The sequence below is a fragment of the Lepisma saccharinum genome, chromosome 25 (assembly GCF_977018435.1).
Source record: "Lepisma saccharinum chromosome 25, izLepSacc3.1, whole genome shotgun sequence".
Taxonomy (NCBI): domain Eukaryota; kingdom Metazoa; phylum Arthropoda; class Insecta; order Zygentoma; family Lepismatidae; genus Lepisma; species Lepisma saccharinum.
This window is the reverse complement of record NC_139253.1, coordinates 57475617-57493001: the sequence shown is the minus strand read 5'-3', so window position 1 is coordinate 57493001 and position 17385 is coordinate 57475617. Positions and strand designations below refer to the sequence as shown.

Below are 17385 nucleotides of genomic sequence, written 5' to 3'. Positions count from 1 at the left end.
TCCTTCTAGAATAGCTAAATAATAAATAAGTGATTACATTTTTACTTAGTTGTTGAAATTATAGAAATATGCGAAAAAGAATACCAAAAAGCAAGATGCAGTTGATCACCCACAAGTAACTTCTCCTTTCAGTGAATGGGGTACTGTATGTAGTAAGCAGACACACGAGAGAAGCACAGAATTGTTACATTTGTCCGTTTTGAAAACTGGCCTCGCTCTCCCCTATCGAAGGCCTGCTGGAAGTTCCACCCAAATGAATGACGGAAGAAGATTAAACTTCTGAGGAAAAATGTTTTAAATATTTCTATGGACTAATACTTTACTTCAAACTTTTCTGTACAACATGTAAGTATTTCATAAATTAGTTTTAAAACCACACAAGTTAAATGTTAAGACATATTTCTCCTACGCTCTCACATTACATATGGATGCTCGTTTACTAAAGGACTTATAAAAAATATTCATGAATGTATAATATATGACCACGATGGCTGTAGGGGTCCAAGGTTCAATACCCACTTTAATCTGTAAGTCCAGTCACGATTAGCCTTACTGTGCATAAAGTGGATTGAAACCACCAACTCAGTCAATCAGAAAGGCAGTAGTACCGTCTCAAACCAAACAACAGATTATCAATTTACCGATCAATTATATCCAAGCGAATGTGATATTCTGGAGAAAGGCGTCAACTTTTTTTTAAAAGAAAATATATGGATAATGGTTTGCATAAACAATATTTTATATGTATAGATATATGTAGTGGAAAGGCCTCTCCGATGGCGCAGTTGTTGGGTCGTTGCTTTGTAACCAAGGTGTACGAAGTTCGATATCCAATGGAGGCACATAGTGGTTCGGATCCCACTTTAAACTGTACGTCCAGTACCGATTAGCTTTTCTGTGCATAAAGGACTTAAAACACAAACTCAAACAATCAATTAATACATGTAGACGAAAATACATAATTATGGAATACCAATTCAATATTTTGCAAATTCAGCTAACTATAGCGAAATTATCCCTCGCAATACCAAAGGGGTACATTTTGTACCCGCGCATATATTTGTAGGTATATGTTATCTGGTTTTTAGTTCCGAAACTGGTATATTTTGTAGCTGATTTTTTTTGTGTAAAGTACAAGCAGTAAAAGGTGACCTTTCTCGAAAAATGTGCTATGAAAGAAAATGTTTTTTTTGTGTCTGGGGTCCAAAATGTACCCAATTGGAATGCCAATAATGAAAGTAAATGCAGTGCTCTGGGCATTAGAAAAGTTGTTTGTCAACTACATTTTCATTTACTCTTGGATTATGTGTTTTCTTGCAGCACGACAGGTAGTTTTCTGTTGCAGATATGATAATTTTTTTTTTTACTTACTGATATTTTGTGAATACCTTGATTATTTTTTGTTCTATTACGGTAAGGTATATTTATCTTCAAGTAGACCAACTCTGTTAGAGTACTATTTGATCTAGTGTTTGAAAAATACTTTGAAAGTATCAGTCTTCAGAAAAAGGGACAATAATTTGACTCACAAATTCATTTGTAAATTTCAGGTTCCATCCAGCCAGTTACTATTTCGCTGTTAGACTGCAATAAGGCGGCTGTAATGGCGACTGTTCTTGGTGATGAAGAAATTAAGTTAAGTTTAGAGGAAGAAAGTGTAGAAGAGCTTCCTGACTATGAAACGTCTGAAGATGTAGATATTGTGGAGATCGAGAAATAAGTTTGTGAAGCAGAAGACATCGCGGATGTTCCATTTATCAAGTGTGGTGTGGGATAGAAGACCTCCAAACCCTTCGAGACATCAGAATTCAAATATATTATGCAGAAAGTCGGGTGTTACGCAAAAATGCAGTTCAATTGAGAGTGTTCAAGAAAGCTTCAATTTTCAAATTTCAGATGACATATTGAAATATATTGTGCTTCATACAAGGCAAGAGAATGTTTGCAAAATGGAACGAGGAGAATCCTCTAAAAAATGTGGACTTCGTAGAGAATGATGTTGCAGAGATAGGGGCCTTGTTTGGTTTGCATCTTGCTTCAGGAGTGTTTCGTGAAAACAAGGAAAGTCCTTGTGACCTTTGGACTACAAATGAATGATATCGGAGTAGTATTTATTGATCCACCATGTCCAGATCCAGATTTCAGCTCTTGTTATCAATAATAAGATTCGATGATCAGGATACTAAGGAGGAAAGGAGAAAGGATTCTAAGTTGCACCAATCAAATACATATGTGAAAAGTTTGTTCGAAATTGATGTGAATGTATTGTGCCGGGAGCCTTCATTACTGTGGACGAACAATTAGTAACATTTCGCGGAAATTGTCCTTTCCGTGTTTATATGAAGATAAAAGTGTGGGTTTCAGCTGATGTGGAAAAATATATACTTACAATTTTAGGTTGATGAAGGGAAAAAAGGAGATGTGCCTGAAAAGGGATAAGGACGCCGTGTAGTAAACGACTTAGTGCAACCTGTGTTTCGGTCTGGTAGAGGTGTAAATACAGATAACGTTTTTACTGGTATTGAGCTGGCCGATGATATTTTGTCCAATGGAATGACTCTAACTGAAACTCTGCGTAAGAATGAGAAAATAATACCAAGTGAACTTCTCAAACCTGCGACAGAAGTACATGCATCGTTGTTTGCATTCCAAAAAGAGAAAACGCTTGTTTCATATGTTACTAAATCAAAAAAATGTGTCATACTACTATCTACACAACACCACGATGGAACTGTTCTCGAGACACATAAGAAGAATTTTCCAGAAATTATCGACCATCATAACAAAACAAAGGTCGGAATTGACTTGCTGGACTAAATGATTAGACATTATACATGTAGCAGGTCTACCAGAAGATGCCTCCTTCGCCTGTTCTTCAACATCCTCGATACAGCTGCCATAAATGCATATGTTTTGCGGACTCATGTTCAACCTGAGCGTAAGGAAAGAGAAAAATATCCTTGCGTCAGCTTTCTGAGTCTTTAGTAAAACCACACATTCAGCGCCGGGTAGTTCTAAAACCAAACTTACCTCAACATGTAAGGAGAGCAATGGCAACTTTACTATCTCCAGCTAAAGAAAGGAATGAGCAGGAAGTGAAGCCAACGAGATAGATGATATATATGCAAGAGACAGAATGACAAGAAAACAGATTTTGTTTGCCATTCATGCGATAACTGGGTATGTATGGAACATTGTACAAAACTTGTTTCCTACAAATGCAAAAGGTGTTAAACTAAGTTAGAGGTTAAAGAAAATATGAATTACACTAATGTGTTGTATACTCTCTCAGTTTGTTTCTATTGTATCATTCAAAATAATGAAAGCTACGTATAGAACATCAATATAAATGACTGTGTTTATTACATATTATTACACATTACATATTATTACATATTATTTATACTTGTAACTTGGGAAATACATTATATAAATACTTTTTGTATGTTATTTGAACAACCCTCACTTTTAAACGCGAAACAATGAAACAAATAATCAAGGTCCAAAACGTATCCCATTGGTATTGCGTGGATGTTGTTTTGCTTGGTAGTTATTTTTTTTTTATTTCATACGTCTTGATTGCAGCCATCATATTTTGTACTTCCTGTGCCTTCCGTTATCTGTAAGGAGATAACGAAAAGAATAAGGCTCTGTGTGTGGAATATTATTCTATATTGCAACTCTCTATAGTATTCCATATTAAGATCTGGATATTTTTGTTTTTATATCGACAAAAGTCTGACCAAACCAACAACGGAGTAATTGAAACTTCACAACACCTACTCTTAACCCTCACCTTTATATCAAAATAATCCTCATTACGTTGACATTACATTAGGAAAAGAAACAACATAAAATATTTCACGACACCTCCGAAAATTATAATCGCCAACTGCAAGTAAAGCAAGAATATATGTTTGACATCAGGCTGAATAAACATACAGAATTGTACAACTTAACCATTATTTCCTTCTCTAACTACTAGGTTACAGCTTCATACCGTCGAGACTCACACAATTTCGACGTGACCTTCGGCAACGTTTTCGGTTCTCTGTGATCTAAAAGCCTTTGAAAATTTCAGCATATGTTGTTGGAGGAAGGAAACGAGCACGCTTATTTCAAAAGTTTACCACGTAACATTATGTGTGTACAGGCTTCATTATTGTCTACTTTTTTTTACAACAGTTGGTTAAGTAATATCCGTTTCTAGATAGTTAGTTAGATGTTTTGTATAAACGAATTCAGGAGTGACACTAAATTGGAAAAGCAGTCATTACGTCCTTTGTCATTTCCAAATTTTTAAACGTAATTGAAAAATAATTGTTTTCCGTCATTCCTACTTTGCCTCTGTAATAAAGTCTAACGGTCATATTTTGAAATACGAAAATTCAAGTACAACTCACTTATCGCACTTTCCTTGGTGGAAATAACATTTCTTCTTGTTCCCCAGCAACGTCCGTTTACATGGTCAACAACAAACATTGTAAAGACGACAATATTACATCTCCAAAATATTACATGGATTGATTTTAGTTGATTTTACTTCGCGTTTTGTGCCTCTTGGCTAGTTTGCGAAGATGGGGACGATTAATGAAATAATGAAATGGATGAATGGACATTCACAAACAACCAAGCTCGAGCGGGTTTCGAACCCGCGACCCTTGGCGTCGCGGCGCGATGTGCTAACCACTTCAACGAGGATTTTCAGTGCAAACGGGGTCTAGCTATAGTATTTCAAGCCTCTCCTTATCTGATCTTAAATCTGAGTTTGCCCCAGACGGGCACCTGGTGGTTTCCCCCGACACAACAAAGACTGTCACCAGTTCAGCATTTCTTTTGCTCGTAAATTGCAATCCTGCGAGATATATGTACCTTGGTGAAAAGATTGAAGAATATTACCAAAATTAAAGAAGTGACAAAATATGATGAAACAATATACCGAATATTGCAAAAAATGACGCGTAAATGCCGAAAATCCGGGAAAATGACCTAAAACCTGACAAATGCAAAAAAATGCACTTTAAAATTACCTTTTTTTGGGTTCTAGATGAAGTGTAATATTGTATATATTTAATGGGCATCGTCTCCGAGATGTCAGAGAAAAGATGACATTTCATCAACTTCCGCTCCCTATTTATAAGTTGTATTAAGCGAAATTCTCCATTTTTATTCTTTCCATATATGATATCAATATCACATTGCAAACAGTTATTAATGGTTTCAATGTCATTTGTTGGGAAAAAAGTTTCGTATTACTTTAGATTCGAACATGCTAACGCAAGTATCAAAGTATTGCTTTAGACAGAACTCATGATTTTGAAACGTGAAAAGGTAATCATTTTACGGGAAACGTGAAAGTTGGGGTTGTTGACAGACTGTAGCTACTGCCATATTAGCACTGACAACTAGGAAGCGTTCTCAATGATCACGTGGCTGCATGTTTTTCGCTAATAAATAACTGCGTTTTTTCAACACATACACAAATACATCGTCGCTTCGGAACATCAAATTTTCATCGCTGCTTTCAGATTACCAACATACGAAGTGGCATGCAATTCAAAAGGTTTTGCAGAAACCTGAGTTTTATAAATAAGGTTGGATGAAATTAGGCAAAAAAATACTTTCCTTCCGCTGGGCTCGAACTCGGGTTGCCCGCATGCTAGTCCGACACGATAACCAACACTCCAAACGAGACAACACGAAACTTTTTCGCAAGTAGTCGACTGAAACGCAAGTTAATTTTCAGATTGCTAATTCCCAAGGTATAACATGCCTAGCCAGATGTGTCTTGCATTTTCTGTACTTTTGTTATTTCAGTTGCTTTGGTCTCTCCCTAGGTTAATCACGGTAATAATGAGGAATATTTTTTTGACAAAGATGATAAACAGACACACAAGAATAATCACCCTCGCAAAAAAAAAGCCATAACTCGAGTCTGGAACCTTCGACGCGAGGTGTGTTTCTTGTTCTAACTATATCTGTGTGTTTTCGTTAGATATGAAATAAAGTAAATAAATAAGACAAGTGGGTGTAAGGGACTGAAGAATCGCAGCTACGTAACCATTGAGAAGATATCCATCGCCTAGATAGAGAATCTCTATATCCCATTGCGATAGAGAACTTTCGTCAAAATGCCTAGGAAACAATATTATATTCTTCTTCACTAATAGAAAATAATAAAAAAAATTGTCCTTGGTGGGGATCGAACCTCACTGATGAAAGCTCTGTACGCTAAGCAGCACTTTATCAATAGAACCATGTTTTCTTTTTTCCAGTCAGTCTCTTTCCTTTCTCAGCACCTGAAGACGAAAATGCATGTTCATTTCTATCATAATTGTTTCATTTTCTATTAATAGAAACCACGTATGTCACAAATAGACGCATTCTTTCTGTGAAAAATCCCATGTTTCGCACATCGTGCTTCTCCATTTACTGTTATTTGGACATTCACTTGGAAGTTAAAACTTAGCTTTGTGTGTTTGTTTTCACGTGTATCTGTGTGAGAAGAATGGTGTGAACGTGTGTTCGATGTTTTTCTGGGCATTATTTTCGTTCAAAGCATTAATATAATTGTAAAATATGGAATTTACTGTAATGCAAGGAGTGAAAATATAAACCCAGTCCATCAGGTTCGTTCCCAAACAGCATTAAATAATGGAACGTAACGTGGACCGAGTATTATTCCATGTCTAGAACACGAGACATTACGATCGACAATCTTCATCTCGTATTTCTCTTTGGCATCACTACTCAATTTACAGAGATGTATACCTGTGACTGGTATACAAGCCGCAGAATTGCAATGCTGGTTGGGTTGTCTAGTCACAAGGCGCTTGGTGGTCAGACATGGATGGCTTGCTTCAATGCTTCTTCAATAGGGTCGTTACAACCCAGAAGTGTCCGTGACGGTACGTTGTATGTCCTTAGGTGCTATAATTTTGTTACCCGCTCCATCTGCGCGTTCAGTAATGAGTTTCCGTAGTGCATTTTGTCGTTCCTGTATCACGTGACTAATCGACACAGCTTCTTCAGGGTCAAACTGAGAGAGTCTACTTCGAATTTTTGCTCCCATACATTTGTGGCCGGCCATTTTAAGAGTATTGTTTGTATACGTTTAATTTCCGTATGAACCGGTCGTCGTACCGATGCTCCTTCTGCGTATTAATTCACGCAACACACGATAATAAAAGTGATATTTATTATTCCAGTCACGAGACCTCTCTTTACAGAATGATATACAGAAACGTTTAACTGCCGGGTTTAGAATTTCATCCCACCAACGAAGGATGTCAGTATGTCGAAGGCGATGCGTTTTCCCAAATTCTCCATTTCTCATGAAATGCTCGTTTAAATTCATCATCAGACAGGATGGACATATTCAGTTTCCAATACCCATATCCCATAGGCACTAAGGGAAGATCAATGTAATTGCCATTATCACTGCCAGGTGGTCCGAAAAACATGTAGGGGTGAGAGAAATCGAAGTAATTTTCTGATGCAGTGCCGGGGTAACATAGAACCGGTCCAGGCGGAACGCACAATTGTCTCTAATATAAGTATACCCTTGCTTATCAAAATATTTCTCTGTCCAAACGTCCACCAATTTAAAACCAGACACCAATTTTTGGAGGGAATTTGATGTTGCATAACCAGGACGTTGATCTTGTGGAAGCAAGACGCAATTGAAGTCGCCGCCACAAATGATATGCTCCTTTACACCTTGCAGTTCAGCCGCAACATCTGTCGCAAACGAATTGTTCCTGTGTAGTCTCTGATTTGTACCTGATGGGGCATATATATTGCATATCCAAACATTTGCCACTTTCTCACATATAATTCTCCAGTTAAGGTGACACACAACGTTCGTGATAGGCACAGTGCTTTTCACGAGAAGCGCAGTCCCCGTTGCCTGACAATTTGCATTATTATACACTACTATAAGTGGGGCAGCTCAAAATTTGTCACTTGAACTTCCTGGAGGAAGGCTATATCGAGAGACGACTGGATAAAAAATCCCCCAGCGCCTCTTGTTTATTCCTGTTTTGGAGTTTGTTAATGTTAATCCTGCCTATTCGGAGTGTTGTAAACATATATATTGTAATGGTCCTACATATTATCAGGGACGCTGTATGCCCCTTATTGCCAAGGCTCTCCTTGCAACTATTATACCCGACGTTTAGGCCTACACCACAATGCAATAAAACCAATAGATGAAAATAGTACCACATCAAGGAAATGGAACAGAGTGGTACAAATCGTTGATCTTCTTTCCAAAAAAAAAAACTTATATATAAAAAAGACTCGATCACTCTATCATACCTATTAGTCCCCTATCAAAGCCTTTCGTATTACCACAATCATTACACTCTTACAAAAATTACTTAACCTCCTCAACATTACTACTCTGTCCACGAAATCAGTTTGGGGAAAAATTAGTACTATTAACACTGTTATCTTTAGGTACATTGCCTAAATTTGTTTCTAAACTAACCTGTTTATAATCTAGATTAGTGTTGTGAGTATCCACTCCACTCTCTCGAGGAAATATTGTAGAATGTACACCAGCAGTATTTTTCTTCTTTTTCTATGACGCACACGACAAATGACTTTTGATCCTACACTAGGGGTGGTCAGTCACTCCTTCCTTTCTTCTGTTAGTGCAGATACACATGGATGTTGACTCAGGGCTCCCCAGGTACCCATGGATGTTGAGGCAGAGCTCACCAGGGTTTGTTTCTTCTTGCTTATTGGCGGAACGAATCGTGGTCTGGATCGCTTGTGTCTTGAAAAACGTCGTTGTCCTTTATCCGTGTAAATTGCCGGAAATTCATCCTCTGTTTTCTATATATCCTCGGATTCATCTTTTGTGCCAGTTTCTACTTTCTGGAATTCTATTTTCTTGTCTCTTCATTTCCGAGTTGTGAGGGAATTCCTGAGGTGCGTTGTTCCTTGTCAGGTCTGTCTAGTGTTGTTAAGGGGTTGGAGTTGGCGTTGGAAAGTTGGCTAGTCTCTTCATTTTCACCTTGTTGGTTGTTGTGTATTTTGTCTTTGTCGGTGCTCTTCTTTTGGCTTCGGTCGTTTAGTGTTAACTGTGCTTGAGGCTGTTTCCGTGGCGGGTGTGTCTGTTGTTTCATTCGTGAAATAGGGGTTGGATCTATGGTAATTTACCTCTTCGCTTGATGTTGTATTCAAGTTTGGGGTCTTGACAGTACTTGAAGTACCGTAGGTTGGTATGCCATAGGGGTGGTTCCAGTGGTCAAATTAACAGGGACTCTTCCAGTTTTATTAACGCGGGGTCGTTGCGAGGGGCATTCTTAGAAGTTGTGTCCCTCTAAATCACACCCACTGCACGTACGTACTTCACCAGAATAAGTTACCCACTACCTGTCTCCTTGTATGGTAATGTACGAAGAGATTGGTTTCCGCAGGGCCATTTTAAACACAATTTAGTGTTTAAAATATGTTCTTCTGAATACTTCTCTTCTTTTACGTTCAGCACTTCACCGTATTCACTAATTACATTACGAATCGCATCGTGGCTTAATTCGTCTGGCACTACATGCACACATAATAGAGCACTTGAGCTCCATAATCATTTAATAATCGCTCAGCCACAATCTCGTTACAAATTTCGCAAATACACAGTTTCGATAGTAATCAATTTCAAAGCTTTGAACTTGGTTCGATGTCACACCCTATGTGTTATGAAACCACTTATGTAAATCCAGCGAAGTAGGTCTAGATTTTACACTACGAAAAATACATTTCAACGTATTTTGTCTCTGTGCCGGCATGTTTGTATTCCTTCTAGTCTTTCTCAGTTAGCATGTACGTACTCCAAAACAGTGCTTGCTCAATTCAACTCAAGAGTATTTTGCCTTACCTGCCACACGGAAAACAGCGAACGCGAAAACACGATCTGCACACGGCCGCGTGTACAGCTAGACTCGACCACTTTTCCTTATTTAACAATTTATTTCAGAAACAAACATACAATCATATTAAACTGAAAGTCACATATGAATTAATACAATCTTACATGTTAATGTTCAGTAAGAACTGTATAAAAGTTACTAAATAAAGTTTTCCTCTTATTTTCACTATGTTGATAATATTCGTGTTTTATATACTGCAATAATTGCTCATGAAAATCCATTTCCTTATATTTGCATACAAACCCAATATAATGACCAAAAATCCAATGCACACTTTTCAATTTAGTCTCAGGATAGTAGTAAAAGTTAGGTAACAATAGAAACTGTACGTTAATGTAACGTTGGATTTCGGAGAGTGACTTTACACGTTATCATACTAGACACGCAGAAACGCTTATAAAGAGCTACCACTATAGGTACTGCCAAATCCTTCGAAGTGAGTAATTGATAGCAAATTTCCACGATCGAGTCTCACAAATGTTTATATTTTTTAGGTATACGTTCAACCCCCTCCAGGGAACGCCGCCTTAAAGTAGCACTGACCGTGCGGGCGGAAGGGTTTACGTGCTTTGTTGAGGCTGAGAGCTATGCCAGCGGTAGATTTTCTACCAGCAGGGTCACCCATGCTGGACAGGTCTCAGAAGAGAAGCCAGACTAAGGCGTTCTGCAACGCCCCATCTTACCTAACATATCCTATCCTAATATTCCTACCCAGTCCCAAATAATCAAATGCGAACATCTGCATCTGTGTCCCACATTGTGGAGTGGCAAGTGCCAAGGCCTAAAGATGGCAGCCCCATCATGGCACTCGGGGTCAGAAGGTCAATAACTCACTACCCTTAAAATAGATTATTAAAGAAACCAAACGAGGAAATAGCCGGACGGACAAACTGTTGACGACCTTTGGACTTAAAAAGAAAAATTCTAGTGAAGTTTTGGAATGTTAGAACATTATATGAGGAGGAAAATTGCAACAAGTTGAAGCAGAAATGGAGAAATATAAGTTGGACATCCTGGGAATGAGCGAAGTGCATTAGAATGAATTTGGAGAGATGAAAACATCTAATGGTATGACATTCCTCTATTCAGGTAGACCAAATGAAGATGATGAACATCGTAATGGAGTAGGCATACTCATGAACAAGAAGACTGGTCGAAGTATATTGGACTGGAAGCCTGTATATGAACGAATAATTATGGTCAGATTACAGGCAAAGGTTAGAAATGTGAGCATCATACAATGCTATGCACCCACAAACCAAGCAGAAATAGAAGAAAAACAAGAGTTCTACAAAGAATTACAAGACACTATAAATAAGGTTAAGAAGAAAGATGTTATTATTGTAATGGGCGATTTAAATGCTAAAATTGGTTCAGAAAATGTTGGACTGGAGCAAGTGATTGGCAAGCATGGTCTAGGTGATAGAAATGAAAATGGGGAAATGTTTGTAGGTTGGTGTGCCTCAAATGAAATGACTATTGGAGGTACACTATTTGCACATAAAAATATACATAAGATCTCTTGGGTATCCCCAGATCATAGAACTCAAAATCAGATTGATCATATAGCTACAAGTAGGAAATGGAGAACATCTTTATTAGATGTGAGAAGTAAACGTGGAGCAGACATTAGCAGTGATCATCATCTTATGGTAGCCAGTTTTAAGGTAAAAATTATGGCCGCAAAGGAGAAATTTAATAAACAAAGCACAAAGTTTGGCATTGGAAAACTACAGAATAATAGTGTAAAACAGGACTTCAAGTTGCAACTTCAAAACAAATATCAAGAACTAGGGGAGCTGGATGGTGATGAGGTGGAACAACACTGGGAAAAGGTGAAAAATACATTTACAACGGTATCAAAAGAAGTTTTGGGATATAGAAACCCCAAGAAAAAGAACTGGATGTTAGAGGAAACTTGGAGGAAAATAGAAGAAAGGAAACACATTAAGCAGAAGATTAATATGTGTAAAACTAGGAAAATGAAAGCAGAATTACAAGAAGAATATAGGAAAAAAGATCATGAAGTGAAATATAGTGCGAGAGCTGACCGTAGAAAATGGACCAGTGAGTTAGCCGGGAAGGCAGAAAAAGCAGTAAATGAGGGAAATATGAAGGAAGTATACCAAATTACAAAGATCTTGTCTCGAAAGAAAACCATACGGAATCGCCCAGTGAGAAATAGAGATGGAGTACTCCTTACGAATAAGGAAAATCAGCTCAATAGATGGAAAGAACATTTTTCAGAAGTATTAAACCAAACCATAGAAGGGACAGAAGATTTGCTTGAAATACCGGAAGAAATGCCAGAATATGAAATAGAAGATGAAATAACTACTAAAGAACCAACAAAACAAGAAATTAAAAAAGCATTGAGAGAACAAAAGAGTGGTAAAGCACCTGGAATTGATAACATTCCACCAGAAATTCTTAAGGAAGACATGGAGATGACAATAGAAATATTACAACCACTTTTTGCAAATATATGGAAAACAAAATCAATACCAGAAGATTGGAAAAGAGGTTTACTAGTAAAAATACCTAAGAAGGGAGATATTACTAACTGCAATAACTGGAGCGGCATAACACTACTTTCAGTTCCTAGTAAAGTTCTAAGTAGAATTATTTTAAACCGAATTAAAGGATGTGTTGAGAAAAAGATCCGGAGAGAACAAGCAGGCTTTCGAAGCAACCGTTCCTGTATAGATCAGATAAATTCACTGCGTATTATTATAGAACAGAGTGTGGAATACTTCTCTAATATGTACCTTATATTTGTGGACTTCCAGAAAGCATTTGACTCTGTAAATAGAATGAAAATGTGTACAATTGTAAAAGAATATGGCATTCCAGCACACATGATTGATCCTATTAAAAACTCCTATGATGGTTCCACATGTCAAGTTGTGCATGAGGGAATACTTACGGATCCATTACCAGTTATTTCAGGAGTAAGGCAAGGATGTATTTTGTCACCAACAATATTTCTGATGGTAATTGATAAAGTAATGAAGAGGGTAACGGAAAGAAAAAGGAATGGTATAAATTGGAGTCTCACCCAACAGCTAGAAGACTTGTGTTTTGCAGATGATGTTTGTCTGCTGTCTCACACATACCGTAATATGGAAAAGAAATTAGGAGATTTGGATAAGGAAGGGAAAAGTGTTGGTTTAAAGATAAATAGTACAAAGACGAAATCATTAAGAACAAATGTAAAAAAATGGAAAATTTCCACTTGAAAGAGGAAAATATTGAATAGGTTAAGTAGTTTACATATCTGTGGAGTTTGGTGACAAATACAGGGGGAACAGAAGATGATGTTAGATCGAGAATTAGGAAAGCAAATGTGGCATTTATTCAACTATATAAAGTTTGGAAAGCCAGAGAAATTTCAATAAGAACTAAGCTGCGAATTTTTAGAACTAATGTGAAATCAGTTCTCCTTTATGGATGTGAAACTTGGAAAGTAACGAAGAAAATTACTAAAGACCTACAGACATTCATAAACAGATGTCTAAGGAAACTTCTGGGAATATATTGGCCAGATATTATCTCAAATGAAGATCTATGGAGACGTACGCAAGATTAACCGGTGGCAATACAGATCAAAAGAAGAAAATGGAAGTGGATTGGCCACACATTGAGGAAAGATCCATCGGCAATAGAGAGACAAGCATTGAGCTGGAATCCACAAGGACAACGTAGGAGAGGAAGGCCAAGAATGAGTTGGAGAAGGACAATAGAGCAAGAAATATGGGAAGCAGGAAAGACCTGGAACGAGATAAGGAAGATGGCTGGAAATAGAGTCCGTTGGCGATGCTTCGTTGAGGCCCTATGCTGGTTAGCGGAGTAACAGGAAATAAGTCAAGTAACTCATACGTTCAACACAAATGGGCGACATCAGTTCGATATCATTAACCATTTCCTTCATAATGACAGCAGTTAAACAAGTAGGGTGACTCACTAGTGTTGCAATGTCGTTGCGTATTCGAAGAGCTTGACTCTTCCGCTTAATATTGGTCAAGGTTAATCCTTCGTGTTGCAGAGGTAAACAAAGCGTCTCGTGGCTGACCCTGAATATGTACTTTGCCCACACAAACAATTTATCGCACTTCTGATCTTTGTGTAGTCCATTTTCCTCATTGGACGTAACTTTGCAAGATACCATAGTTTCGAGCAAGCATACATGTTTACGAACGCAACATGATACTTGAGACTGAGATCACGAGATTTGTGTTGCCACAAAATAGCTTTCAGCGAATTTATACAGGGAGCATAGTTACGTTCTATCATCTCATTGAACGAAGTAGAAAAATTAATACCAAGGATTCTAAGAGACGTAACTTCTCTGAATGGTAATAACATAGAAGTCAATTGTGTGTCGGTAAGTGACAAATATTGAGTTTATTATAATTAATACGTAAACCTGACGCTGTTACATATCGCTCTAGTAATTTATATAATATCATTAAATCCTGAGGCAACTTCATACATAGAGTTACATCGTCAGCATATCCTAGTACTTTTAAGGTTACAGAATGCAAGGTGAGACCTTGTAACTTGCGTTGCAGTTCCGGTAAAAAAGGATTCAATGCCGCACAAAACAAAAACATAGACAAAGGGTCACACTGTCGTACCCCTCGTTTTATAGGCAAGGATTTACGTAGTTAAGAAACCATTAACATTGATACAGGAAGCAGCGTTTACATACAAACTTTTGATATCATTTAAAAATACATTACCACAACCAAATCGTTTTAGAATTTCAAACATATAATCATGATTGACACTATCAAAGGAGCTCTGAAAGTCCAGAGCAACCATTGCATGTTGCTCCCCATCATTTCCACAATGACAACCCATAATCACTTCTCGTACAGTTTGCAGCACCTGTACAATATTTTTTATTTTCCCCATAAGAATACTGAGCGGGACCCACAATAGACTCTGTATATGGAAGTAAACGTCTCATTAAATATCGTGAATATATTTTGTAATCTGCACATAACAGAGAAATCGGACGATAATGTTCCACTTTCTTGGGTATCGGTATTTTTGGGGACCAATACTAAAACCCCTTTATTACAAGTATTACCAAGCCGATGATTTCGAAAAACCTCATTTACCCATTTTGTGAACAAATTCCCAACGATAGGCCAAAATAGTTGATAGAAAGAGGTAGGTAACCCATCAATACCTGGAGACGAATTTTTTGAACCTTGTTTTACAGCTGCATAAACCTCATCATCAGTGAAATCTGATTCTAATATCTGACGCTCATCATCCGTCAGAGTATCTGGCACATTGTTCACAAATGAGACAGCATGGTCCCTGTTACATACCGATACATCATCTATATTTCTAAAGTACTCATAAATAACATTTTTTATATCTAGATAGTGTGTAGATATATTACGAGCTGTATCTGTAATACTATGAATCATTTGAGTTTTGCCACGAGCACGTTAACGTAACACATGGGTTAATGACGCTTTTTCATGTAAATTAAATGGCAAAATTCGACTTCGAATTTTTACACTCTGCTCTTTTTTGGGCATGCATTCGCAACAATATAGCTTGTACATGTTTTATTTCAGTGAAAACATTTTTACCTTGCAATCCCTCATTATGCATTTCACGCAACACTCTATAATAAAAATTATATTTGACATTTCAATAACGTATACTGTTACGCCAATATTGAATCAGAAACGTTTGATTGGTGGCTTTAAATAGGTATCCCACCACGTAGGATAAATCACGTTGTTTATGACTAAGAGCTTCCCAATATTGCCATTTTTTGATAAATTCAAATTGAAAAGTGTGATCCTCAATCGTGAAGGTATTTAATTTTCAATATCCATATCCATGTTGAATAGTAGGCAAGTTAATGTTACAAGACATAACTACTGCAGTGTGATCCGGAAAACACACCGGCTGAATTTGAATAGCAGAGACATTACATATCAGAGATTGAGTTACATATATTCTATCTAATCTAGAAGAACAATTATCTCTCATATATGTAAAACGGGTTACAACTGGGTGAATGGTAGACCACACATCAGAAAATTTAAACCCACTAACAATATTTTGTAAGGTAATTGATGTATTAAATCCCAGTCTCTGATCTTTAGTCAACAGTGCACAATTGAAATCACCAGAAAGGATAATGTGTTCAGCTCAGCTTGGAATTTCAGGTGCAAGATCATTCATAAAGAAAGTGTTACGTGTTTGGCGCTGTTGATTCCCTGATGGAGCATATATATGACAGATCCAAATATTACGTATCTTGACACTTATAATCTGTCCACTGGGATGCATGATAACGTCCGTTATGGGAATATTATCCTTTACTGTTATTGCTGTTCTTTGTGCCTGGTAAGTAGCATTATTATATACAGGAAGGGAAAATGGTAAGTCAAATTGGAGAACCGACACTTCTTGAACCAATGCAACATCAATAGATGATTGCAAAATAAAATCACCCAGTGCGTGTTGCTTACATTGGTTCTGCATTTTATTCATATTAATGGTTGCAATTTTAATGTATGTGTTCATCACAACAAAATTAATATTATAACTTACCAAGAATACAGCATGTCGCACATCATCCTGGAAAAACCCATAGCACCACAAAAACACACACCATATACTAACACGAAAAATAACCAGAACAAATTCATCATATTGAAAACTTCTAATTTTTCTCACTTTCAGTTGAAAGAACATTGGTATTTGGGTTGCTCTGGGATCTAGTTATATGTGCCGGTGATGAATACGGAGAAGGTCGATCTTCAGGTTTATTTTTGCAGAAAGTGAAGTCACCTCATGCTTTGCCTGGCCCTTTTTCCTTTTGTGTTTGCCCACCTGTTTCTTACTTATGTTTGAATTGGAACAATTGGGGATGTTTTCAGGCAATGGGTTCTGTAATTGCTCTGTACTGGATAATTCCATACCACCAGTCGGATTAATCACCATACAAGAACTATCACTTCCGTTCAGCTGCAAAGATGAGGGAACATTCTCCGCGTTTGTCTCGGTATTATCAGACATCAGACTTGAACCCATTTCACTATCTTCAACTTCCTTTATCCACGAAGAAATACTCGTCGTGAATTTCTCATCCTGCCGGATTTTGGAGATATTTTCCTCTTGTGGCTAATTTGTTTGTACACACACGGGTTCATTCATTCGTTTGTATCACTGGCTCTTTCGGCACGTCTCCTATCGTGGAGTGAAGAGAAGATTGTAATTCAGTCGGTAGCAATTCCATTGTGTCTTCCGTTAGGGGCAGAAAGATCGGAGAGCGAAGCACACTTTGTTCATAAGTCGTTGTTGAATGGGAAACACTGTCAGAGATCGTTGCGGGAGGGCGAGCTCCCCCAAGTACTGATCGGGTATATAAACGTCTTTTAGGGCACATTATAGCTGTATGGGACACTTCCCC

General features: G+C 37.5%; 1 protein-coding gene across 1 annotated transcript; it reads left to right on the top strand.

Moving 5' to 3' along the window:
* Nucleotides 1-11005: 11005 nt before the first annotated feature.
* LOC145978797 (uncharacterized) lies at nt 11006-16909 on the top strand. The gene is made up of 2 exons (XM_083111614.1): nt 11006-13052; nt 16656-16909. Exons 1-2 carry the CDS (start codon nt 11006-11008, stop codon nt 16907-16909), a joined length of 2301 nt encoding a protein of 766 aa, XP_082967740.1.
* Nucleotides 16910-17385: the final 476 nt, after the last annotated feature.